This window comes from Macrobrachium rosenbergii, chromosome 45 (assembly GCF_040412425.1).
Source record: "Macrobrachium rosenbergii isolate ZJJX-2024 chromosome 45, ASM4041242v1, whole genome shotgun sequence".
In the NCBI taxonomy this organism is placed as follows: Eukaryota; Metazoa; Arthropoda; class Malacostraca; order Decapoda; family Palaemonidae; genus Macrobrachium; species Macrobrachium rosenbergii.
This window is the reverse complement of record NC_089785.1, coordinates 33,308,491-33,334,793: the sequence shown is the minus strand read 5'-3', so window position 1 is coordinate 33,334,793 and position 26,303 is coordinate 33,308,491. Positions and strand designations below refer to the sequence as shown.

General features: G+C 36.1%; 2 protein-coding genes across 3 annotated transcripts in view; one reads left to right on the top strand and one right to left on the bottom strand.

The window, feature by feature from the left end:
* Invadolysin (leishmanolysin-like peptidase, invadolysin) overlaps window positions 1–19,255 on the top strand; it is a 140,190-nt gene extending 120,935 nt beyond the window's left edge. Inside the window, exons 3-15 of the mRNA XM_067089021.1 lie at window positions 800–830; window positions 978–1,060; window positions 1,441–1,558; window positions 2,795–2,973; window positions 3,980–4,180; window positions 4,507–4,630; window positions 4,982–5,083; window positions 5,442–5,629; window positions 7,410–7,542; window positions 8,095–8,254; window positions 8,686–8,888; window positions 9,679–9,759; window positions 12,144–19,255. Of these exons, the coding sequence (XP_066945122.1) occupies window positions 800–830; window positions 978–1,060; window positions 1,441–1,558; window positions 2,795–2,973; window positions 3,980–4,180; window positions 4,507–4,630; window positions 4,982–5,083; window positions 5,442–5,629; window positions 7,410–7,542; window positions 8,095–8,254; window positions 8,686–8,888; window positions 9,679–9,759; window positions 12,144–12,311 (1,771 nt within the window). The 3' untranslated portion in view covers window positions 12,312–19,255. The remainder of the gene's footprint in view (window positions 1–799; window positions 831–977; window positions 1,061–1,440; window positions 1,559–2,794; window positions 2,974–3,979; window positions 4,181–4,506; window positions 4,631–4,981; window positions 5,084–5,441; window positions 5,630–7,409; window positions 7,543–8,094; window positions 8,255–8,685; window positions 8,889–9,678; window positions 9,760–12,143) is intronic.
* A 1,161-nt stretch (window positions 19,256–20,416) lies between these two features.
* Sugb (Sugar baby) overlaps window positions 20,417–26,303 on the bottom strand; it is a 62,401-nt gene continuing 56,514 nt past the window's right edge. For both annotated transcript variants that reach the window (XM_067089023.1, XM_067089022.1), the window contains exon 11: window positions 20,417–25,509. In XM_067089023.1, the coding sequence (XP_066945124.1) occupies window positions 25,409–25,509 (101 nt within the window). In that variant the 3' untranslated portion in view covers window positions 20,417–25,408. The remainder of the gene's footprint in view (window positions 25,510–26,303) is intronic.

Genomic DNA, 26,303 nt, shown 5'->3' with positions numbered 1-26,303 from the left:
TTCCACAATACACACCTTTTCAATTCTTCGTACACCATGTAATGCAAACAGTTCACTGTTAGAGGTAACATCCAAACTTCACTACCATAGAGGAGAGTTGGTTTAACAGTCCCATCATGCATTCTTTTTTTTTTATTTAAAATCTTTTGCATACACCCTGCTGCTTTCCTCTCACCATCTAGGTTTCCATTTAGTAAACCCTCTTATCTTTCCCTTCTCCACACTCACTCTTAACTGTCAAGCTCTGTCACCAGTTATTGCAGGTCCTCTTCAAATCCCCAGTCAATTCTGTATACAGTGAAAACATAAGCCACTTCACATTCCATTCTCGTGGTACTTTACTCCCTCACAGCTGTGCACCTACTTCTGATTTCCTGTCTTTGACTCCATTCACGAAAATGTCAAACATTCATTGGGTGATTTGTTAAAATTAGTAGATATGTACATGTCCTGTTGGGGTAGTGCCGTCAGTGCACCTCATTTGCTACACTGTATGCATTACTCAAGGTTCTTCGCAGTGTCCCTTTGGCCCCCAGCTGCAACCTCTCATTCCTTTTACTGTACCTCCGTTCATATTCTCTTCCTTCCGCCCGACTTTCCACCCCTCTCTAACAGTTGTTGCAAAGAGTTTCCTCCTGTTACACCTTTCAAACCTTCTTACTGTCAATATCTCTTTCAGCGCTGAATGACCTCATAGGCCCCAGCGCTTGGCCTTTGGCCTAAATTCTCTATTCTATTCTACATGTACATGTGGATGTTACAAATTAAATGTGACCTTATTTGTCTCTTTTTCTTTCAGGCTATCAACCGAAAAATATGATCTTATACATGTGAGTATGCAGTGCTTGGTAATACCACTTAAGTCTTGATTCAATAATCTTGGTATCTTACTTGGTGTCATTATCAATATGAGAGTCTCATTGACCTTCTGGTCAGCAAGTGATGTCAAACTGATAGGTTTTTTCTTCTGTACCCAGAAAACTGTTTTACCGTCCGCTGTCTCGTATTGGCAAAAAGCTCTGATGGTCCGGCGCACGGAGAGTGTCATTCGACTGAACAGGCAAGTCTCCTCTGACAAGTCTTCATTTGTTTACAAATTATGACAACAAAGATTATCATAGCAGAAATATATCAACAGAATGTGCTATTTTTTAAAAGAGATCTGGTATGACAACAGCGATTATCTGGCAGAAACATGTCAACAGAAATTTTTTAAAATAGATTTGTTATGACAACAGTGATTATCACGACAGAAATATATCAGTAGAACATTTTTTTTTTCAAATCAATTGGGTATGACGACAGTGGTCATCTTGGTAGAAATATATTACAGTAATAGAAATTATTTTTAAAGAGATTTGGTATGGCAACAGTGATCATCATGGCAGAAACGAGTCAATAGAAATTGCCGCTTTCAAAAACTATTTTCCTTTATCACAGGAGATGCGAAAAGAACCAGGTGTTTCTGATCAAGGGCGAGCCCCATCCCTTCTGCAAGAGTAAGTGCGAGGCTGTGACGATGTGTGGAGAAGTTCAGGTGCCAGAGGAACATCTTCATGTAGGTTCTGACAGCGTTCTTTTTTATGTATAGTTACCTTTTTGTACGCTGGGTGGTTTTTATGTTTACTTTTGCATGTCACGTAACTCACGTTCAGGGAGCTTTTCGTTTATTTTGGGTCCTACGCTTAGTTGGAATGGAATGAAGGTGCAATTTAGGCTAAACGCTGGGACCTATGATGTCTTTCAGCGCTGAAAGCAAAATCGAGAGTAAAGGCAGTTTTAAAGGTGTAACAGGAGGAAAACCTCAAAGCAGTTGCACTGGGAAACAATTGTTAGGAGAGAGTGGAAAGTAAGATGGAAGAAAGAGAATTTGGACGGAGGTACGGTAAAAGGAATGGAAGAGTTTGCAGCTATGGGCCAAAGTAATGCTGCAAAGAACCTTAAGTAATGCCTACAGTGCACCACATGAGGTGCACTGACCGCACCTCCTCCCTATGGGTAGGCTACAGATTGTTGCATTTTGTTTATGAAGGCCTTTCATTTCATACATTTTATGCTTTAGATACTGTATAAGTATATGGAATTTAGATACTGTATAAGTATGTAAATTTAAATTGTGTTTTGTTCTATCCCTCCAACATTTATCAGGTTCCAGAGTGTTTTCCTAATTTAGCTAAAAATAAAAACCACCGCAGTTTATGGGCCAAATTAGCACTGCAGGAATCTGTAGCACTGTCTGCAGTGCACGCCACACAAGGCTGCTTTGTGTCTAATCTTAAAAAGTGTCTCAGGAGCCCCTGTGATGATTGAATGATTTCCAACAAATCCTTTTTGTGAAGAGAAGACTTTATACTTCTCAATCATCTCATTAAAAATATCCGCAGATATATTTAGATGCTTATCCTGTACTCAGGAAGCCTTTCAGGAGCCTTACAATTGTGTACAAAGTGCCTCTTCAGCTTAAACAAGTTATTTTTTTCAAGCTTTGCAGAAGTTTTGCAGAAGCTGCTAAAGCTCGTATAGGACTTCCAGAGTATGTGCATCTACAGTGTATTTGTAACCAGGCTGTTTTTATACAATTATTAGAAAGTTGTTTAACTGTAGACCCAATTTTCTTCAGCTCTTGATATGCTGAAATGTACATTTGGGCACAATGACAATAAGTAAAGTTAAATATGCATTTCTTATATATTGCAGCATACTGAGGCTAGTAAGTTTAACGTCTTACCAAATACTGTACAATTCTTGTTATGACAAATATAGTAGATTCCTGACATGATGTTTTAATTCTCAGGCCTGTCGAGTTTGTAACACCTTCGGCCAGAACTGCCACGAAGTGAACGAAGAGATAGGAGAGGGCATTCCCGGCGCAGATTTTGTGTTCTACATATCTGCCCTTGAAACCGAGCGCTGTAAAAGGGGCTACACAGTGGCCTATGCAGCACACTGCCAACAGGAAGCAGCTCTAGACAGGTAAGTGTATATTTCCAAAAGCCATAGTAATTTACACTCTTCTTTAACTTGTTTACAATAGTTCTGAGTTTTCTCAGTTCCAGAGGTCCTTTGCTCTTCACACCTTTGGACTATGGAACAGTTTCCCCGAGGATGTTGTGCAACTGGAACCTCTAAAGTCAAGTGAAGATGCATTGCATTACTACCCTAAAACAATTCTTGTATTTTGATAATTTACTTACATTTTAATCTATTTATTTATTACTTTTTTCTTTTTTAATACCTGATCTCTGCTGTCTGTATTTCCTATTACCTTTTGTTGCTTCTTTCAAGTGAACACCATATTCTTTGGAAGCTCAAATTTCAAATCAGTGGCCCCTGTGGGCCTGTTCCTTATGAATAGGGTTCATCTTCTGAATAAGAATAATAATAAAATCTATTCCACTTGTCTCATGTCATTAAACACCTATCCAGAAATGATATGTGATGCTGTGCTGTGTTATGATAAAATGTATTATATATTATTTGCCTTCCAGTGTTATTTTGTAGTGAAATGAAGAATGATTTTTACGTTTTAGTAGAAATTATTACTAAACTTCCTAATACTGAACTGCAAAAGTTCAAGTCTTCACTTTTTAAAATGAGTGAAAATTAAGATCTTTTAGTTGTCACTTTAATTAATAGCATATTTTGTGTACTTATTATACAGCCATTCATCTTGTCTTAAAGATGTATTATTTTTCACATATCCTGTAATCCTAGATAATTATTTCACCAAATTTGTTCAAATTATTTTGGAATTTGTTCTGTTAATCTTTTTGTGGATCCTTAAAACCTGTCCTTTTTAATGAGGGAGTTCTGTCTGTCATTTTTGGCAATGCTAGACAAACTTTGCTTTTTCCCCCTCTTCCTTGTACTGTTCTGATTCTGCATTCTTCAGGCCTTTGTTTGGCAATTGCATTTATTGCTTGTTCCACCCATAAACAGAAAAAGCATCACAATATATTTGTTCTTCTTCTTGTTACAGACCAATTGCAGGCCACGCCAATCTCTGTCCTGGCTCAATCAGTACAAAAGTCCAAGAGCTTGAAACCTTGATCTCCACAGTGAAGCACGAAATTCTCCATGCCTTAGGCTTTTCAATTTCCCTCTACGCTTTCTATCGAGACGACGATGGTAACCCGTTAACTAACCGTACAGAGAATGGGAAGCCTATGTTGAATGAAGTGTGAGTATGGTGTGCATAATCTGTTTTTCCTTCTCTTGATGTGGCTGATTTGCAATCTGAGATATCATACAAACATTACAAAGCTTGGATATAGGATGTTTATTGAGCATCATTTTAGATCTGAAAGCTTTTTAGGTACTGAATTATTCACTAATTTCCAAAACCGCAGGGATTATCCTAATAATTGCTGTGATAGATAAAACATCAACTCTCTTAGAACATACACCTGTTATTATCTGTAAATTGGATATTAAAATTTAGTGTAAAATTAACTTCTAATTAAAATTATTCATCCCAAACTCTCATTATTCATCCCAAACTCTCAGCCTGCAAGCAAGACAGTGGAGTGATCGGGTGATTAAACGTGTCACGAGGCGAAAGTGGCAAATTCGTGGGGGCGTTGCAACAAAGGAAGTAAATATGGTTGTTACTCCCAGGGTTGTACAAGAGGTAGGTATTTTGTAGAACTTCTTATTAACTCTTATTTTAGTTGACTATTTTATCTGTAGCCTGATTCATCTGACTGTACTCTTGCTGGAAGAGGCTAGAAATACAGTACTCAAAATTCATCTTTTCTCTTTTCCTTCTCATTCATTTTTCTTCCTAGGCAGAGGCATTAAGATGCCCAACCTATTTTTTAATGAAGTACTAAATGATTTTAGTGGTTACCACTTCTGAGACAAGTCATTCTTATTTGTCATTCATTTGACAACCAGCGATTAGCATTTGAACTGCCAGTTTATGGTATAAGAAGCAATATTTTAATTGGTTATATACATGGGTTAATTTCTTACTGTTCAGGTACGCAATCACTTCAACTGCCCTGACCTAGAAGGGGCAGAGTTGGAAGATCAGGGACAGGAAGGAACTGCTCTTACACACTGGGAGAAGAGAGTTTTCGAGGTAAACCACAACCTTACAAGTTCTTTTCATATTACCTTGAGTTTATGATACTTGATCTTGTAATATGAATACTGTAATAGGTTCACTACAGTACTTTGTTTCACTGTTTGTTGCATTGACGTAATAGTAGTTGTATGTACCTGCTTTGTTTTTCTCAGAATGAGGTGCATGAATGTACTTTACCCTCTTATGTTGATTTCTAACCTATTACAGTATTATGTAATGATCATAACACATTAATTTATATTACCTGCTGATTTTCAAAGTTTTACCCTGACAACACAAGTTACAGCTAATTAAATTTTTGAGTATACAGGTACAGTCTTTGAAAACTGATCTCTGCAATACTCCCTTTCAGAATGAAGCGATGACAGGAACCCACACTCAAAACCCAGTCTATTCGAGAATAACGTTAGCTCTGATGGAAGACACCGGGTGGTATCGAGCAAACTATAACCTGGCTCAGCCTCTGAAGTGGGGTCGACACTTGGGTTGTACATTCGCTATGAAAAGCTGCAAGGAATTCATGGAAGAACAAACGAAAAAGTAAGTTTTTAATGGCCTTGGTTTAATTTTTGCTCTTCAGAATACTGCATAGATCAAGGTGTTGCTTCAAGATGTAAAGAGTAATACATATATCCTTTTCACATTTACTAACTTCTAGGTAATCTTATGATTGTATGGTATGGTTTTGTCTTGTTACCCAGAACTGCATAATAATAAAGAGGAAATCTAATTTTATGTTAAGAAATTTGCTGTTTTCATGTTCTAGTTTTTCTCTTGAGTAAGTATAATCATAAACACACACAGTTAGTTGAATTGTGATAAATGTATATAATGTTGTACCATGTTTGTAATTTCATCTTTCCTGCTCAAGGATATTAACTTTTTGAAGAGCTCTTTCAGAAGGGGAAGATTGTTCTATTTTCCATGATGAATCCCATTTTTATCATTGTATAAAATTTGTATCAGATCTGGCCTGGGTTATGTAAGGAATTTTGACTACCCATTCCATTAGCCTCTGCCTGGTCTGAACGTAGGCTCTTCTACCAGTTGGTGTGAAGTGTATATTTGAAATTGTAGATCTTTAGTGGTATTTTATGCCTCCTGTTTGATTCCTCTGGATCACTGCTTTGTTTAAACCACCTTATTATGATTGTTCAAGGAAATTTAAATTCCAATCTATTTTTCATTGTGTGTGCATTTCTCATAAAATATCACTGTGTCTTGTTTTAATAGGTGAAATTTCCACTTATAGTCAGTGGCTACTTTGGGGATGATCTTCAACAAAATTAGAAAGTACTGCTTTATTATAAATAGTTCTTTTAGCAAGCCCCTCACTGAATTACATGTGTAGATTTTCATTGGACTAGCAAGGATTCATAGTCAAATAAGAAAGTTAAGTAGAAAAAGTAACAGTAAGGTTAGGTCAGTGAAGGTTGATAGTTTGCTACAAAGAACTGTTAGACCCTTTTAAGTACACCAAACAAGGCATACTATAGGCCACACCCTTCTATAGGTGTACAGTACTACTGAATCATGAGTGTGAGGTTTTCCTCTTTTGGTTGATGTGAGCAATGAAAATTCGGCTATAAACCCAAGCACTGTGCCACTTCAGCATTTAGTGTTTTAAGATAGTGCAAAGTGTGTGTTGGAGTGGTTGGACAGCAAAATGGAAGGAAGGAAGCGGGAATAGAGGAAAGGTAAAAGGCTAAGAAGTGGATGGAGCTACAAGCTAAAGGGATGCTGTAAACCTTTAGTCATATCTACAGTGCACCATGTGATGTACACTGATGGCACTACAGTACTCCCTTACAGGGGCCCCCATTTTTGGGAATTATATAGTTTTCTTATCAGAAATAATTATTGAAAGTTTAACAATATTTATTGCTGTAATATAACCCGTTTAGTAGATTATTTTTTTATAATGCGCAGTAGATATGCCTCACTGTAGAACTACTGTAATCAGTTCCAGAGATCCTTTATTCCTCACACCATTGGACTGTGGAAGAGTCTCCCTGTGAACGTCATGCAATTGGAACTTCAAAAGTCCAATCAAAGATGCAATGCATTATTACCGTAAAACTATTCTCCTTGCATTTAAATACATTATCAATTAATTTCTTTTTTCTTTTTTAATAAGTAAGATCTCTTCCTTCTGTATTTCCTTTTACCTCTTACTTCTTCCTAATGAACACCATATTCTGTGGAAGCTTTTGTTTGAAGTCAGTGGTCCCTGTGGGCTTTTCCATATGAATAGGGTTCATCTCCAGAATAATAATAATAATAATAATAATAATAATAATAATAATTTATTTTTTCTCAGGGGCAAGAGCATCCACCCATTTTGCAACAAGGTGAAAAGAGATCCACTTGAAACTGACTGTACAGAAGATCGAAGTTCTGTTGCATTATGCAACCTTATAGAACACCCTAATCAGCTGCCACCACATTATCAGGTGTTGTATCAATAAGTTTTACTCTTCATTACTGTATTTCTTTGCTCATTTAATATTTGTTTATTTAGGTCTGTAATTCTCTGAAATAGAAATATGATTGTTTAATAGCTGCTTTTGCTTTGCTTCTTAGATTTTAATATTGCAGTAATTTACATTATTATATCTTTGATTTGTGTTGTTAAAGATTAGTGCACGGTGTTGTTTCAGTTTCATATTTAAAATTTTCATACGTAAGTACAGCAAGTACTCAGATAATATTTTTCTTATGCTTTGAAGAATGAGTATAAAGTAGTATAAAGTGTGAAAAGTCAAAATCAGTTCTGGTGTCTAATTTTGTGATTAGCTATATTTTTCCTTTTGAGTAGTTTCACAAAACCTGAGCCAGATTCCAGTGACCATGCGCATTTATAGTAAAAAAGATGGTTTTAGCACAACAGAAGATTCATTTCAATTTACTGTACAGTATTAATACACCTTCAAAAGCCTCAGGGTATGTTAAGTAAATCCAAGTTAATTCATACTTTATAAAAGATTTTTTGTCTTTCTCGGCAGAATTTTGGAGCAATACCGCACGTGTCTGCACAGCGAGTTGGCCACTATGGTGGATCAGTTGCTCTGGCCGATTACTGCCCTTACATCCAGGAGTTCACATGGAAGAGCCAGGACATTATCATTAGGGGGTCACACTGCCAGTTTGGAGAAAATAATCCAGGTTAGTATTAAGCTTATTTTAAACTAGTAAGACCTCTTTTAAAGAAAATCTTGGTTGTGGTAACAATCTAGTCCCTCTATTTTATCTTTGGAGAATGTCAGACTTGGATAATAAACTCATCCAGGTATGATTGGTGTAACTTTACACAAAATTTTGATTAAATATCATGTATATATGGATGATGGAATGTGCGAGATATGCATTAATTAAAAGACAGGTGCTTCAGCTGCACTTTTACTTAAGAAAAAAAAAAGTCAAGTTACTTTTCCTTATTCAAGTATATTAAAATATCAGTAGGAGTGCCTTTGTTAGTAAACATAATCTTCACTGTTGCTATTTTTAATTTTTATCTTCTTCATTTCTAGTGTTAAATCCATGAGAGAATGTAAATCATGCTTAAATTTTGTCATCATTAATCTTGTCTCTTTCAGACCCAGAGAGAAACTTTGCTCTCGAGTCCTACACCGATGACAGCAAGTGTTTCAATCAGCAGCGAGAGTGGACTGAGCGTACCTGTTACCACCTGAGACAATGGCAACACTGGGGATCTGGTTGCTATCAGTATATGTGTGTAGACGGGCGACTTCACATCATCGTTGCAAATCATACTTATACGTGCTATCATGCCAACCAAGTGAGTCATGTTTATTTCTGGTTTGAAAATAATATACTGTACACATTCAGTGTGACAGTTGGTGGGAAAGGAGTAGGGTCTTCATTTAAATGTCACCTTTTCATCAAGTTAAAATAGCAGCTCTTGAGATAACTAACTTTTTATTGCATTTTGAGGACCAGATAGAATTTTATTAGGAAGGTAACTAAAAATTATGTGAGCACTTTCATTTATTTAAATTAATATGATATTGTTATTGAAGAACTTTTGACAGAATATGACAATATACATGTTTTGAGAATAATTGCAGTTCATACGTAACAGAAAAATAGATAAAAATTTGCCAATTAGTGCATATATACCCGATACGTGTAATGTATGAAATTGACTGTACAATGAGAAAGTACTCTGCTTACTATGTTGCTTAGGTAACCTTGATGCACAAGGCTTTATGTGGGAATCATTTATCATCAGCAGTTTTACTTAAGGTTTTCCTTTTATGCTGACATGTAACAAGTGCTCTCCACTATCTTGTGCAGCTTCTTGCCAAATTTCCATCTGGTCCAGCTCTTCATCTTTATTCTGTGATTTTGTGGCCTTTCCACCTATCAGATGCCATCCTGCTTGCTTCCATATCTACTATCTGTCTGGCTCTACTGTTCCTCTCCCCTTCTCATCCCATGTCCAGACCATATAAACTTTTATGAGGCAAATCTTTTGTTAATAGTGCTTGAACTAGAATATTTCTGTCGATGGATAAGTCTGTTGAAGGAGAGGCTGTAATACATTACAAATCTTTACTCTTTTTCAGGTAATCAATATATCAATCTTCCAAAATGGATGGCTGCATGAAGGGGCAATTGTTTGCCCCCCATGTGAGGAGATATGTGAGGTAAGTGATTTGTGCCATTTATATTTTTCTTAAAGTTGTCCCTGAGAGATCTAAAATTTTCATGTTAGTCTAAGAAATATTTTGCTCTGTATGTAACTGAATCTTCCACACAATAAATTAGGATACAGAATACAACAGTAATGTACTGTACTAGATATAAATGGTAGAAAAATATTTATTATAGAGTTGGAAAACTTAAGTACACATGGTATTTGACAGGTTTTAAAGAGAGTAAATTTTATGTTCTTTGTGTTCACACTGTGATTTAGTGAATGAATCATAAAATTTTGGCTATAAAACCAAGCACTGGGGTCCTTTTGGCCACTCATCACTTAAGACAGTGAAAGAGAGGAGCTGGAATGGTTGGACAGCAATATAAGATCCACATGATATATGAGGTGATGTACAAGGCTCTAAAGGTGAGACTGGGAGAAAATACCACAGTTGAAGGGATTGGACAGCAAAATGAAAGAAAGGAAGCATAATGGAGACAAAGTCAGAGGTTGAAAAGTGGATGCAACTAGATCTTGGCTGGACAGATGCTGCAAACATCCTTCAGTAATCTCTTCTGGCTGTGCACTGAAGGCACTAACCCCTAGAGGGTGTTCATTCATGTTTTCGCTACCCTGAGATCCAAAGCCATGATCCATCAGAATTGCTTATCAAGCATTTACTCAGTAACCTAAATTTGTAGCATTAGAAAGTTATTGCCATAAAAATCCTCATACCCTGCAGATCAACTGTTCTTTCCATAAATTATATGAAGGCTGTCAATGCTGAAGGGTGCTGGATCCCTGTTCACATTGACATAGCTTGTGACCAAAGCAAACATAAATAACTCACATAAAAGATTAAATGGCATTGCCTAAGTCCATTATAACAAAAGAGGTGTCAGGGAAGAATGATATTTATGAAAAAAATATTAAATCTTATTGAACCTACAGTGGGGTTATGGTGGTTATCAATACAAAAAGGAACTTAGTAGTATACTGTAGTATTAATCCAGTGAAGAAATGGACACTCCTATTTAACATAGTTACTTGATGGCCATCTCTCATGGCCCAATCCCTAAATGTATGAATGCAGAACATTATTGTTGGGTAGTTTAACCAACCACCGAGTTAAAATTTTCAGCTATCATGTATTTGGCCCATACGTTTTGTTCTTAAGAATAAAACTTTCTTTTTTCTAATAAACTGCATCTTTAAACATCTTATGATTGGGTAAACTGAAAATGAAAGATTCTTAAAAAATTTCCTTAAATGGTTTCAACACATGACATTCAGTGCTTATTGGGTTTGAACAGTCACATTAAATATATTCATCTGTCATTGCTGACTTGCATTCACTGTTTTATTTCATTGCAGTACCTTTTTAGACATTTATTAAAGATAGATTTTAGAGTTTCTAAAGAGTTACGGCCAACAATGTCATCTTTCATTAAGGCCATTGTAGTTGTATCGTGCTGTTTATCTGGATTGTAATTTCCTCTAATGCCTATGCAAACATAGAGGACATCAAATATTAGCTGTTGGCTGCATTGCACACGGTTCTCATGTGAAAATAGATGGTCTGGCAGCAAATCCTACACTTTGTGTGTTTTAAGCCATCAATATTGAATGACAAAATGCGAATCTTTGCTTCGATGTAAAACATAATGCAGGTAGTTTTTCCTTCAGCAGCACACAATGTAGAGGCTCATTAGAGGCGAAATTATGATAAAGCACTTCATGTTTGTGTAGCAAAGAGAAGCACAAGTTATCTTAAAAATTTACAATTTCTTCCTACAAGAATACAAACTTAAGTATTTCATGCAGAGACATACTCCATATGTAGGGGTATTACCTCAAGGTCATGACTGGGTTGACCTCCCATCCTGAAATATCAGCTTCCTGGTCATGAAAGTGAGCAGAGGAAGGATGACTCTTGGAAACTCCTGTTCATCCAGGCATGTGTGATGCCAAGGATGACAGGGGCCTCGTGCCAGTGTGGCTTGTAAATCTCACTCTAGGAAGAAAGGAGGACTTAGATTTCCTGTGCAAGAGGGGAGGCTGACTGCTGAAGGTAGCATAATATCACTGAAAATCAGGTGTCAGTGCTCTGCCACCTCGTAAACTTACAGAAGAACTGTAGTTGTAAAATATATTTTGCTTGAGTGGTCTAATTTCATTCATAATACTGTATTGGGGCTAAGTCTTAAAAAGACACAAATCCTATAAAAAAAGTATTTTTTACAAATATTTAATCTACATATTTGTTTCATATAAACAAACACATTGGACCAGGCATGTATATCTTAAGATACTGGGTTAGTGGTCTGGTCAGACTATTTTTCATAAGCATTACTCTAATGATTGTATGTTTTATGAAATTGTGTTTTCCAGGAGGAGATGATATGCAAAAAAGGAACTGAGCCTCCTGTATCAGCCGAGTACTATAGAGACCAACTGGTGTGTCAAGGCTGCAATCTCCAGGTCCTTCAGTCTGTTGTTGTATTGTCACTCTTATGGCAACTTCTACAAACATTTCAATTTTACCCCGGAAGACTTTGACCCACAAGAAATTAGCAATTTTTAAAAAATAATTTTAGTAATGGGGATTTAATTTGTATTTTCATGAAAGTCCGCATTGTGAGAGATAGCTGTGACGACATCATATTCATTTCCCTGCCCTGATTCGTGCTACAGTATAGATAGAACCTACTTAGTCATTCCATAGGTTAGTCAGAGGGATCTTTATTCAGGTAAATGACCAAGTTTGAAGTTACTGAGCAGTTTTGTTTATAGACTTTTGAAAATGTTTTTGTTGATATAAAATTTCCCAGCTATCTTTAGGATTAAATCTCATGAAACTTTTCAGTCTGACTCATGTATGAGTCACTTTCGACTGCCTGTCATTTTATATAAGTTTGGATATTTGCAAAGTATTCATTTTTTTTAAGTAGGATAGGGTTTAGTTTGTATTTTGATATCTTGTACCACAAATTTATTTATATATTTTAAAGTTCCCAAAGTCGAACAGATCTTGTAAGAACAAGTCATGTTTTATTAACGTCACATTTGGAATGCTCGAGTTTAGTATTTAGTGTTAGTAGAATTACAGTAGATGTTGTGTACCTTTTCCTTTGCACGAATATCCACGAAAGGTTGTCACAGTTTTTGACTCTTTCCATTTTTTCCACCTACATGTCATCGCACAGTATTTTATAGCGCATTCCCATCCTGCAAGTTGCATATACATTTATCATTCCATCTACATAAATTGTTCATGGTAGAACTCTGTAGATCATCATCATCATCATCATCATCATTTCCATAGTAAGATATTTTTTACGATAAGAACTAAAGTGGGACTCAACGATGTGCTTACGTATTGGGTAATGAAGACGACGATTGAAAAAAAATAAGCAGTGTCTGCAAGACTTTGCTTAGACACTCCAATCTGTGGCAGAATTTCTTCGTTTAAAGCATATTACGTGTACTTTTCACATAACTGCATTCTCTAAAAGATGGTCAGAATTCTTACCATGTCTGTGTGGTTTTGGAACCTGGAGCACAGATGATGTTGGTGCCTGACAGTTGTGCTATAAGAGAGTTATATAATGACCTGTGATAATCATCTCATGAGGACAAGTTAAACAGGGCCAATAAGCACTGCACATTATCAAGTATAAGTAGTTACCGACAAGTTGACTTGATTTTACTTCATTACTTTGAAAATGGTAGTTAACAAGTAAGATATTGAAGGCATATAGCTGTGATACTGTTAATTTGTCATTTAGCCATGTTTGTCATGTTAAACACTTGAAAGCAATGTACACAATACCAAGTTCAATTATTGTCACACAGTGTTTACATTGATTATACTCCACTAATCTGTGCCACTTACAGTATATACAGTAAGGGCTTGGAAGCCTATTAATTTTGTCATTATATCAAAGAGTATGAGCAAAGCTTTTCAATAACCTCCTAAATTTGGCCAGTTGTGAGACAGTAGATTGGGCTTTCTAAAATGTCAGGCTGAAATGACCTGGAAACAAGCCAGAAAAAATATAGAACTTTTGGTGGCTTTCTGGAACTCAAAGCTGAAAGTCGAATGATATTTAATACTGTTGCATTGTTGTACGTATCCAAGCCCTTACATTTTCTTTAACTGTGGGTAATAACAAAACACAATCTTAGCAGTACTCTAAAAGAATATCACTCCACATTAGCCATGCTGTATCCTAAAAGAATTTGAATTATTCTTGAATGTTATTTTAACAACTTACAGTAATTCCTTTTAAAATCCTATTTGCCAGTCAAAGCTTAAAATGCTTCACACTTTCATAACGAATTAAAATAATAGTTTGGCAATTTTTTTTCTACCCTTCAGTCACACCAGAAGCTTCTCTTGCAACTTACGTGCCAAGCTATAAGAAATTACACATATTGTAAAATATGTTTTATTGTTATACTCAAAACAATGTGTCATTTCCATGGTAAGGTTTTCATCTGTAAAGTTGATTCATTTGTTAAATCTTTTGTCTAAAAATGTCATTTATTGTAAAAAGGACTTGTAGATTTGATCGACTGTATGTGATGATTTGGACGTTAGTTTACTTTAAACTAAATTGCTTCCCATGTAAATGCATATATCGTAGATATCTGTGATATTTTTTATGCTACATCACTATACTTGAGATCAAGAATAATTGATATTGGGCTTAAGAAATTTGTAGAAATTTTTAATATGTATCCTTACTGTGGACATCCTGATAACTTAGTGCACATTGATATGAAGTGTTTATAATGGAATTACATACTAACTTTTACAAAACAGAAAGGATAAGTGCCATATTGATTTGTTACAATGATTAATGGCTTTCCTGAAATGTTTTATGTCATTATGTGGTATTCCTTTGTCATTTAACTGTAAATGGAACAATGTTAATGTTCTTAAATTGCAATTGCAACATTTCATATGCTTCACCACAAACCCATTACTTTTCCACAGCATAATAATGTGTCACATGCAGTTCAAAGACGTCATCCACTAGAATAAGCAATAGCAACTCAGTTGTCGCAGCTGTTCTTCAGCACTTTCATTTGCTGCAACTATACAGGAATTGTAGTTTCCAGAATTAATTGTTTTTCTTTCTCAGGATTGTTCTCAGATTCTGTGGAACTTTGCCTAGCAGACTGTATTTCTGCGACTAGGCATGTTTACCGTATTGGACTTTGCTGCAACATCTTATGCGCCATCAACCTAGGTTTGCAAGTGATCACTATGATGCAGGGTCTCTTACACCTTCTGTGCCTTCCCTTTGGCTGGCATCAAATCCTCCCTCACCTCAGCTTCCACAGCGGACAAACAGTAATGACTGATGGTGGATCTGTGCCTTTCTTTGTTCCCTGTGCCATTGAAAGTGCTTATGTTACCCTGTACTGAGCTTGTCTTGCTGCACTTTTTCTGCTTGTTGCAGGTCTTAGTGGATGGATCCTGGTGCAGTTGCATCTCCAGTGGCTGCTATATCATTTTCAGATGCCTTCTTGGTTCTCCCTCAGTATTTGCAAGAGTTCTTGCCAGGTGCACTACTGTAGTCACTTTTCCACTGATAGTTTCAATACAGTCATGTGCATGATGGTTGTTGATATGCTTGTGTCTTTGGCTGCTAGGGCACTCAGTTGCACACACTCAGACCACCCTTCTGTTTCTAGGGTCTTTTCAGCAGCGTTGCTTGAAGCTGTCTTAACCTGATCTCTAGTGGATGATATGCTAATCAACTCTTCTGCTTCAGATTGCCGCCTGCACATAAACCTTCCAGTCACTGAATATGGGGTAAGGGGAAGTTTCTTCCTCTTTGGGGCATTTCCTCAACTCTCTTGCTGAATATACCAGAAAAATATGTTGCTCCTCTCTCTGGGTCCCAGATCACTTGCCTGTTTCTACCTCTGGTGGCCTGACACTACTAATTTCTGGGTCCTACAGCTGGCAGCTTTGTTCTGCCTGATCATTAGATACTTTCTTAGGCTTAATTGGCTTTGTTCATGCCTCATCAGGATTCTTTGAAACACCCATACCCATTTCAAGCCATTCTTTTGTTTGTTGTCTTTTCGTATCTCATCCACTGATTATGACTGATTTTTTATGCATCTGCTTCATGTGTTTGGTTTTCAGTAATTTTAGCATCCATTCCATTCATTTTATATGAGATAACTGCAGTATTCTCTTGTAGTATCCTATTTTTCTTCAAGCCTTTGGCGTTGGTGTAAAAAAGAACCTCTGCATAGTGTCATCAGCCACCCTTGCATTCAGCTGCACACATATGCCTCACTTATTATTTCTACTTTACCTCATACAAATTAGGTCTCCTTACCCTGTTTCATCTTCCTGCATAGTACAAGTACAGTTTTACTTCCTTTTGTCAGTGCATTTTTCTTTACATAGTTAACACCCTAGTCCACTTTATCACAGTTGCTTATGGTTCTTCTCAATGTTGTGTTTAGCCATTTGTTGTCAGTATGACATGCCATCTTTTCCTTTGTCATTTGAAGTCTTTGCTACCTTCAGGAAGTTGCGTCTGTGCTTGACCTGTCATTATGTCAGCTGAACTAGAGTGCTCAGCATTCTCTAACATCCACGCCCCCTTTTTCATTGCATGTTTTACTCCCACAAGGTATCAGCAGCATTATGACCTCTTTCTTTGGCACTATACTTGTTGGACTCCTCACAGTAATTCTCCTCTTTAGGTTTCATCCATGGATTAACTGAGCTGAGCATTCAGTAGTACAAGGACTTTGCTCATCCTTGCCCCTGGATGCCTCCTCACTGTAGTTCTGTTCCACTCCCATTTCTTCTACAAAAGGTTCATAGCATATAAAGGCCAAGGCCTTCTTTCAACCTTCTCAATCTTCCCCTCAGCCAGAGAAGTTTTACCTGACTGATTGCCTTCCTTGGGAAAATTGCCTTCATAACTCTTTGTCATTCAGCAGTAAGACATTTGAGTAGCAAAGTGGAATCTCTTTCACTGGGTTGAAGCATTCAGTTTTTGGCCTCTCCTCTAAAGGGTTTTGATTTCAGGCAACTTTTGTTTTACTTAGGCTTTAGTGCCTAATCTGCTCAGGGAAACAACAGATTGCAAGTTCTTCGGTAGTGTGATGAGTAACAGAACTCCTTTCTGCAGTGCTCTCAGTCTTCCCACAAGCAGTCAGAAATGGAAACAAGCATTAAGTTTTCCTGTGCGAAGTATACCATCAATTTTACTAGCCTGGTTTTCCCCTCTAATCTCTAGTTCTTTATATGATTCTGTATCCAAGAAGCTTGGTTACTAAAATTCAGTTCCAAATTCTTCTAGATCTACTCAGTTGTAGACTGGCTTTTACATATGGTTTTCAACTGCACACTCGTGCCTTTCTGGAAGTTTGTTTTTCAAGGTATTTCATTGGTGCCACATTTTAAAGCTTAGAAGCAGATTTAATCAGTTGTCTTTATTAAACTGTGAGGCTTAAATTTAGAGGGGATATTCCTTGGGTCTTCAACTGTTCAGGATAGTTTTGTCTTCCATGACTGATAAACTTTATTTTGATCTTTACCTTTTAGGAATATTCTGCAATAACTGCATCATTGCCTCCAGTTTTAAACTATTCCAGTCCAGATTCTTCCCTGTTTTCTCTTGAAGCCTGGAGTTGCTTGTACATAGACCAGTAGCTCCCTTGTTATTGAAGTTCTCATCTCTCCACGTCAGAGCATCAGCAGCTTGACATGCCTTCCACCTAAGTTGCTACTAACTCATGTAAAAGTGGTGGATTTTCAAACACAGGACTATTGCTCTGTCACAGCTGGATCTAACTGTGCACAGAATGATTCATTCAAAGACCCAAGATGGCTGGGGGCCTGCAGCATGCACTGGCCTACGTGTATCGCACGAGGTGCTCCTGCTGCTGCTTGTTGTGGTGAATGAAATGTCTAGGAATCATGCACGACACAATTATGTTGTGTTAAGTAAAGAGTTTGCATTGAAATTTACTGTAATGCACTTTTCAACCATAAAATCTAACACAAAAATAATGTACCGATTTATCACACTGAAGTGTATAGTGCTGTATACTGTAGTGGTCTTAGTTTATGTGAAGCAGCAGTTTCAGCAATTTTGATCTAAATGACCAAAATAAGGAAGATTCTCATAAGTATATGTTCTTAACTGTTGGAAGGATATGCAATTTGTGACAAGCAATCCTCTATTCCATAGGTTCTCTTCCTACTTAGCATTTTATGATGTATTATTCCCAACAAAATGTTTATAAACAGAAGGTTGAACTGTTCATGCTGCTTTTACATTCAAGAATCTCTGTGTTTAATTATGTTGTTGATTTTTCCATACTTCTTGTACCTTCACAGTTGAAGGAACACCCACTGTATATAATTCAAGAGGTATTTTTCAATTTGTGATAAAAGCATGGGTCAGGAATTATTATAAAACTTGAATTTGTACAAGTAAAAATCATCAAGAATGATGCAATTACAATGAAAGCAAAATAAGAATTTGAAAGCAGTGAAAAAACATGATTTAGGTGTAAGTGTTACTAATTCTAAATAATGAATGCATACATCTCAAACCCATTTTGAGAAATACTCAGTTTGATATTAGAAGTGTCAGCTCTTCACTGCAATTACTTCTAGTCACATATAAGTTTTAGGCAAAAGACAGTTATTCCTGGATATCTTGTCATAAATAACTGAATCTATCATTTTGTTACATTGTGCAGAACTGGAAATAATCAATGTACAAAAATGTAACTGTTGCTCAAAGAGATTTTTGCAAGTAAGAATTATGTTAAGTGAATGGTGCCCACACATTACAAACTTACTTTAACAGAAAACAAACGTCCATGCTAACGTGATAATGGTAATGTTTATTTCATGAAATAAAAACCAAATAAACAACACAGAATCAGTTTACATGAAGGAATACATATGATAATGAATATATAGATACCAAACCAATGACAGATTCTATTTCTTTGGTTTTAGACTTGGTGAACTGTTAAATTACTATTTTACCAAAATACCCTGTTAAAAAACTGTTGTATGTACAGTATTCACAATCATTCACAAAAATTGTAATTAATAAAAAGAACTTTCCTCAATTGGTACTATATAGGCTACAGTCAGTTATGTGCTAAAAAATAAAACATGTGATAGATTGAAGTTATGAAGCTGCACTTGTATAGCTTTCAGGGTTGTGACACTATAATAGTTTATGTATTGGAATACCTTATAAAACACTCGATTTCAGCCACACTGAAATGATAATTAGCTTACAATTATTAACATTTGCAAATGGTTCTTGGGGATAGAAATCTATTGGCAGTTTTGCATACTTTAGCTTGGGTGCTTCCCAATTATTTTCAATTGTTTTTAGGTAAAAATATCTGCAAAAAATTATGAGAGAGATGTGGGGAGATTGTGATAAAGCATACCTCAACTGCAAAATAAAAAAGGAATAAAAAAAAAAGTTGATTTTCTTTGTGGACTTGGCATCACACTGCTCTACCTATTCCAGATGTGTGCTGCATCTTCTGAAGAGATTTTGAAAAGACAAAATGAGTTGTGTAATTTGTAAATATTTTGTATTTATGTCTTTGTATATATTTTGTAAGTACCATACTATGTTTATGCTATGTAAAGGTTGTATATAAAATTAAATTTTTTCTATGACATTTTTCTTTTTGTATCCTTGAAATACTGAGAATAGGAGTCATTAGACCAAGATTGGTGTTCCAATGGGGCAGCCAACCTGTATCCACCCCAAGCCTGGAGAGAGAGAGGGGGAAAAAAAAAAGAGAGTGCAGGCAGAACGATAGAACTTCTCCAAAAAGGAAGCAATAGTTCTGCCACTTAAAAGCATGAAAAAGATTAAAAATTAGAAGCAAGAAAAGAATTCTGCAGCCAGGCAATTCAGGAGAAGAAACAGTTTGTAGATAGTACATATAATCTCAAGATTATCAATTTCTGCAAAGTATTAACAGGGAGGGATCCCTTCCTTTGACCTCAATGGAACAGGGCTATGGACACTAACATCTAACTGTTTTCTCTTTAGGATAATGTAAATGCATTTTCACATGAAATTGGCAAGATTCTATATAACCATGAGAGTCAGTCAGATACTTAAAAATTCCATGGTTAACATGATTGCAGAGATGACCCTAGGGCAAGAGAAGATGCAAGAGATGTTGATCCTAGGAGGAAATGACAAATGAAAAGGTCATGGCTTGGGATTTCATGTATGTGAGAGCACTAATCCAAGCCAGGTGCCTGGGAAACTGACAGACAGGTCTTTATTTCTATATTTAATCTGTCATTTTTAGTCTACAGATAGAGAACTATCTGACTGCTTCCTCTCAAGAAGCTGAACGGGTGGCAATTACAATATCAGTATCCTCAGCAATAACTTGTCTGCAACGGGGTAGACAACTGGGATAAATACTGTCAATTCTTACATGAACATTAGATGCAAAAATGATTAATCTTTCATACATACCTTTTTACTGCTCTACTTCAAGTGCTGCAACTCTGCGAAAGCAACTTCTCAAGAGTCGATCACGTCAACGTGTTCCTGTGGTCTTGATACCAAGTATTCAAAGACTGCATTAAGGAGAAGTCTAAAGACAACCGAGAGATTTCAATAAAGCTATATTTCCTACATTTGAAGCACCATTTATGTTCTCCCTCTAGATGGTCAAAATACATAAAAGCACATCCTGCCCTGTCAAATGTATGGTATAAAGACAAGACACTGATATGAGACATGTTTATAATTCAATCTTGGGTCACAGACATGGTGTGAAATTCACATACTAATACCAGGCAGCCTTAATACATAGCCCCTAATAAAACTCTGCCTTTAATGTTCTAGAAACAGACTATGAATTCTATAACTTTAATGTGACAACAAAGCTAAAAGTACTTTACACCCTTTTCTAGCCCTTAATACAAGCAACTCTTAGCTTCTAGAATCAACATGTAAACAAGTTTTTAGATTATCTCAAATAACTAGCAAAACCTACAGCTTATTTTTATATGTAAGTGACACTATTTTCTGAGATGCAGCTCTATACACAGTAGCTAAAAATAGGCATCTGTAAACATAAAAAATATGGTCTGATATCTACTCCTAATTCACAAGACCACAACTTTACTCATTTTGTTAATAAACAGGACAAATTCAACTCGGAAGCTAAATAACAGACACTTATTTACTGTACTTTGTTACAATAAGGAATGTTAATGTGTTTGCTTTTTACGGCACAGCTATATTTGAGACATCATACAAACAAAATTTACCACAATAACAAAGTGCTTCATTATGCCTTGGGAAAAAGTGCTAGGCTACAACCTTTCTCTAAGAGCACTTGGTGATTAAAAGCATTTCAAAGAGCACTTTTTGGATTAAAAGCATCATCAACACTTTTCTTTGAGATGTGTCAGTGACTTGCACAACTATAACAAAGCACTTTACCCTAAGAAAGGCATTCCCTTAGCATCTAAGCTTTGATGACTAACACATTACACGATGAACAAGGCAAACTCTGAGTTTGAATGCTATACCTCTCTATTCAGAGGGAAATGAATTTTTAAAGTTTTCCAAAATATTCGGTCATAACTGACCCTAAAAACAAGAATAGTAGTTTCATAACAGGAGGATATGTTTTTAATTCAAAGTTTGCCCTTACTGCCAAAGAAACGTGTGGGTTTTATTTGCTTTGATCGGAATCTTAACATTAAAAAAATACTCTTATCTAAATATTATTATGAGAAAGGTTCATGAGCAGTTCATAGCGTGCCCCAGAATACGTCTTGACCATTGGAATTAAACATTAGTTTGAAAAATGCATACGTGAGCGTATATAAATATCAAAATAAGAAAGTAATTGAAAGAGATTCATGCAACATCAATCAAGTCCTTGAATATTTCACCAGCTTCCACATTTCCGGTTCACAAATCAGTCTTTCAACTAGCCAGTGGTCACAATAGCATTCTCAAGAGAATTAATCATTCTAGAAACTTTGTTTCCTGTTTTCTGTTTTCTTTATCCTTCAGCTCTAGAAAGAGTCAAATGAATCTTACCATGGAGGCGTACCATCTGGGCAGGGGTGTTTATACTTTGGAAAAACAAAACTGGCAGAATAATTTCAGGAGCCAATCACAAAACAGAAAGCAAAGTCAGAATGAGGTATTATACTCTTTAATCTTTACATATTGGCAAAATGCTTGACTTGAAGTTGCATTAGTCATCTGATTAGATTGGTCTTAGGGCTCTTGCCACGAGAGTGGCCTCAATGTAGATAGGTTCGGGGAAGTGTCCAAATCATGACACCTTCAAACACTGCAATGCGTTGTGTGACTTTTTTCAATGCACAGCATGTGAAGGAACCCATATTAACAAATTAATCATACCAATGAAATATTTCAGGAGGAAAATTTACCACCTCACCCAAAAACTTATTGGAAGACAACAAGCAAATAAAAATTTCTTAACATACATCTCTGTGTATTTTAACTACTGTAAGTTATGCTGTTTATTACTCATGGGAAAGGAGGCTTGGAACTTGTCACTGATGATTATTTTGGTGGCAGCTTACCATACTCAGACACCAAAAAAACAATTATATGATTAATGCTCAGTGGTAAAGGCAGCAAGATTTTAACTTCATGTTGCCCTTGACCAGCTAAGCACTGGATACGTATTTAAAGCTACAAGACAGATCTCCTTGAAGTATAGATACACTACCTGCTATATCGTGAAGTAATTCATATCACGCACATGATATAAGAGGTATTGTATGATCTATTAAAAATAAGTAACAATGAAAAGTCCACAACTAAGTCTGAAAAACTTGCCTCTTCACTAATTGCTAAAAATGTACCACCAATTTCTTTATACTTTCACTCTAATAAAGTCAAGAGACAGCTCTCAAATGACCCATAAGAAGTGGTTATAAAACAAGCAAGCAAAACTTGCATTAGACAACAGCAGGGTAGAAGCTGAAACCCAGGCCAATGGTACTTATGGTTAAAGCTCATTATTCTCTTAGACACATACAACCAGACACAGGGTGTCACTATTAAAAAGTAGGAGTAAATATAATTTTTAAACAAGAAGTCCATTTGCCACATTGCTCACCCGAGCCACTTGCAAGAATATGATCAAACATGCTTCCCATATATTCATGTATAAGATTTTGGACTCCTATCACGGGCCCACCCTGGCCTCTTGGACCATGGTTTGATCAATATCAATTCTACATTGCATAAGGATGAATGTATATCAGTTTGACAAGCTGCAGCCCTGTTGTTCTTCTGACGAAGATGCTTTAACATGTTCCCTTCATTCCTAAGTTAACTCTGAACCCCTACCAAGATCTCAAAGGCCATGATTCACACAAAGTTGAATCTACGTTACATCAAGAAGCTAACATGCAAGTTTAGTTATTTCTGGCCTGGAAATTCTTGAAAAACAGCAATCTTCAATTATCCAACTCTATTTCATCTATTCCTTAAATATCTCCCCTATGAAGAGGTAGCTGCCATCAAAAAAATTAATTAAAAACCTTGAATCCCTTTACACAAGGATGCTTTGTGCCAAGTTTTGGTGGATTGAAAATTTAAGTTTACACCATACTATACATACATACATGCATACATACATACATACATACATACATCCACACATACATACATATACTAGACAAAATCTATTGAGAGAAGAGCTCACTTGAGTTTTCAGCTCATGTGAGCTAAAAACTGTGCACTATATTTTCCAAACAGAGGCACAATAAGCCACAAAAAATCCAGTAAATGAACACTGTGGTGAAAATATTCCCAAAGACTATTGCATTGAAAGTTAAGGATTAAAATGTACTAGAGTCTAACCTACACTATAAACTAATGGAAAGTCAATGAGCCTTGGAACTACCACTCTGAATAAAATCTCCATACACACTGTGCTACCTACTGGCTCCAAAGGCACCACTTAGACTACTGAAAAGTCCACAGATTGTGTCAACTGAATAGGAACTCTACTGCTTGACTACAACTGTGTGATACACAAGTTCATAGCAAATAGTTTACTATCACTACAAGAAAGTGCACACTACTGCTGTATATGGAATACTCAACCATTAAAAATACTCTACATGTATCTCGCTAAACAGATTACTTCCAGAAAACAAAGTCCATTTATTGTACTGTACTTGATCAAACACTCACAACAAAATTCAACAACATTGTCAATAAATCTACAACATTCTTTCCCAGAATGCAACCTTTTAACTTACTCCATGATCACTTTACACCCATGGAGTAATAATCAATATATTAACTTACACTAAAACATTTAATACTGTAAATATATTCTTTTTAAACCAAATCTTATATTCTGTACATACAAAGCAACTGTCTTACACGTGTAACACTTTGGTTTGAACTTGTCCAGTGAGCAGACACCAAAAGATCAGAAAATTAATGAATTTACCAACAATACTGTGAATACTGAATGTGACTTTGTCATTTTCATTATTTGCATAGTATCTCAAACATGACAAGATATTTGAAAACTGAAAAAGAGAATGGAGAATGGCAACATTAAACTCTATAACACCCACATACAATATACGTACTAGTAAACTATTATTTAGGTGGTCCGATATCCCTTGAGTTTCTTTCAAGTTTAATTTCAGCAGCTCAATCAAAGATTACAAATTAAGAATAAACTTTTGACTGAAAACTTGGATATTTATTCACGATAACACTTCTGTACAAGCATTCAAAATGCCCAAAGACTGACTTGAAAAGGCAACTGTGTTACTCAGAATTTTATTCCCTATTAAATACGTGGCTCACGGGCGAGACAGAACAAGGATATGTATACGAATACACATTGTGCATGGATGAATACAAAAATATATCAGATAAATAGTTTATAAATAAAATGATATCTTTTGAAAAGTTCTTTCACTTATAAAAGAAGATGAAGTAAAAAACAGAAATACAACTTATGCTTTCAAGGCTACAAATTACAAGTCTACAATCATTTGACTTTCATTCTAGGTTGAAAATAGCCTTAACCAAATATTATTAAGTTGTGTAAAACTTCAAAATTCTACGTATACCTGACGCTCAAAAGCTTCGTGCAAACCACATCTTTACAAATGTTTAACTCTCGCCCATAAAATGGCAAGTAATGTTATTCACAATTATCCCAACATAATGCTGCTTGCTATAAATCATACTATGTATAAAATATTTTCTAAGCAAGATAAAAGAATAAAAAAACCCATACAACATAAATTGTAATACAAACCATTTTTAAAAGACCCAAAATATACAATACCATGCAGTTCTCTACTACTGTAAGAGCAAAGTAATAAGATCTGTAACTGAAAAATATATATGTGTAAATCTCTATACAATCTCAATACAGAATGCAACTAGAGTAGAGAAGGAATGAACAGCCTGATTACCTTAATAATACCCTCATGGGTATGAGATCAATGCCTCACAACAGTAAAGCATCAAGGACGGCACAAGATTGTGGTCGACACTTCTGTTCGCTAGGGATCGAAATGTCAACTGACAACGAAGAATCAGCAAAGCTCAGTTGTTCCTTCATTGCAACGCTTCTCCCGCACCTTCCTCATCTTCTTCTGCAGCAACTGGTCTCATGCTTTCACTGGGAGGCACATATCTAATGGGTGAACCTGTAGGATCTGAAACCCATGAATTTTTACAGTGTAACCAAAATACCCAAGAAATAACGTTACATAAACAATCACTTCAAAATGAAAGACTGTACAGTATTTATACTTTTTCAGGATGTAGGTATTCTGACAAATTTTTCAACATATATTTTCTATTAGTACATGTGATTATGCATATACCAACAGTGGGTTGACATTGTGTCATTAGAAAGTATATAATACCCTGTTTATATTACATTTTTTTTACTGGCAATGGGTAAACAGCATATCAACACCTAATTAAAATCACAGTTTTTTAAAGTAAATTGTATCTTTCCTAACTATACAAAACTGAGGTCCTTTACATTAGGAATTACTTATGGCGAAGCTGGACACAGCCGTTAAACTCTTGAACAAGGTGGTTAGGCAGTAACTACCGCCAGGTAGGCGGGAATACCCACCTGCTTGGATGTAAACATTCCGGTTTATCTTTTGGTCCAGGTTCAGATTGAGGGGTGGCATGAGGCAGGCATAATATGTAATGTAAAGGACCTCAGGCTTGTATAGTTAGGAAAAATACAATTTACTTTCAAAAACTGTGATTTGTTCCAACACGATATACAAACCGTCAGTCCTTTACATTAGGAAGACTCACTGGTTGGAGGGAGGAATCTGAGTGAGTCTCCTGAACTGACTGGAGTTCTGCACACCTAGGATACTCCTCCTGGTCGAAAGAGCGAGGAAGCGTACCGTGCCTCTAACATATTGATTGGAGGGTAGGAACTGCAAGATCAAATGTCAGGTACTGGATCTTTTGGCATGAG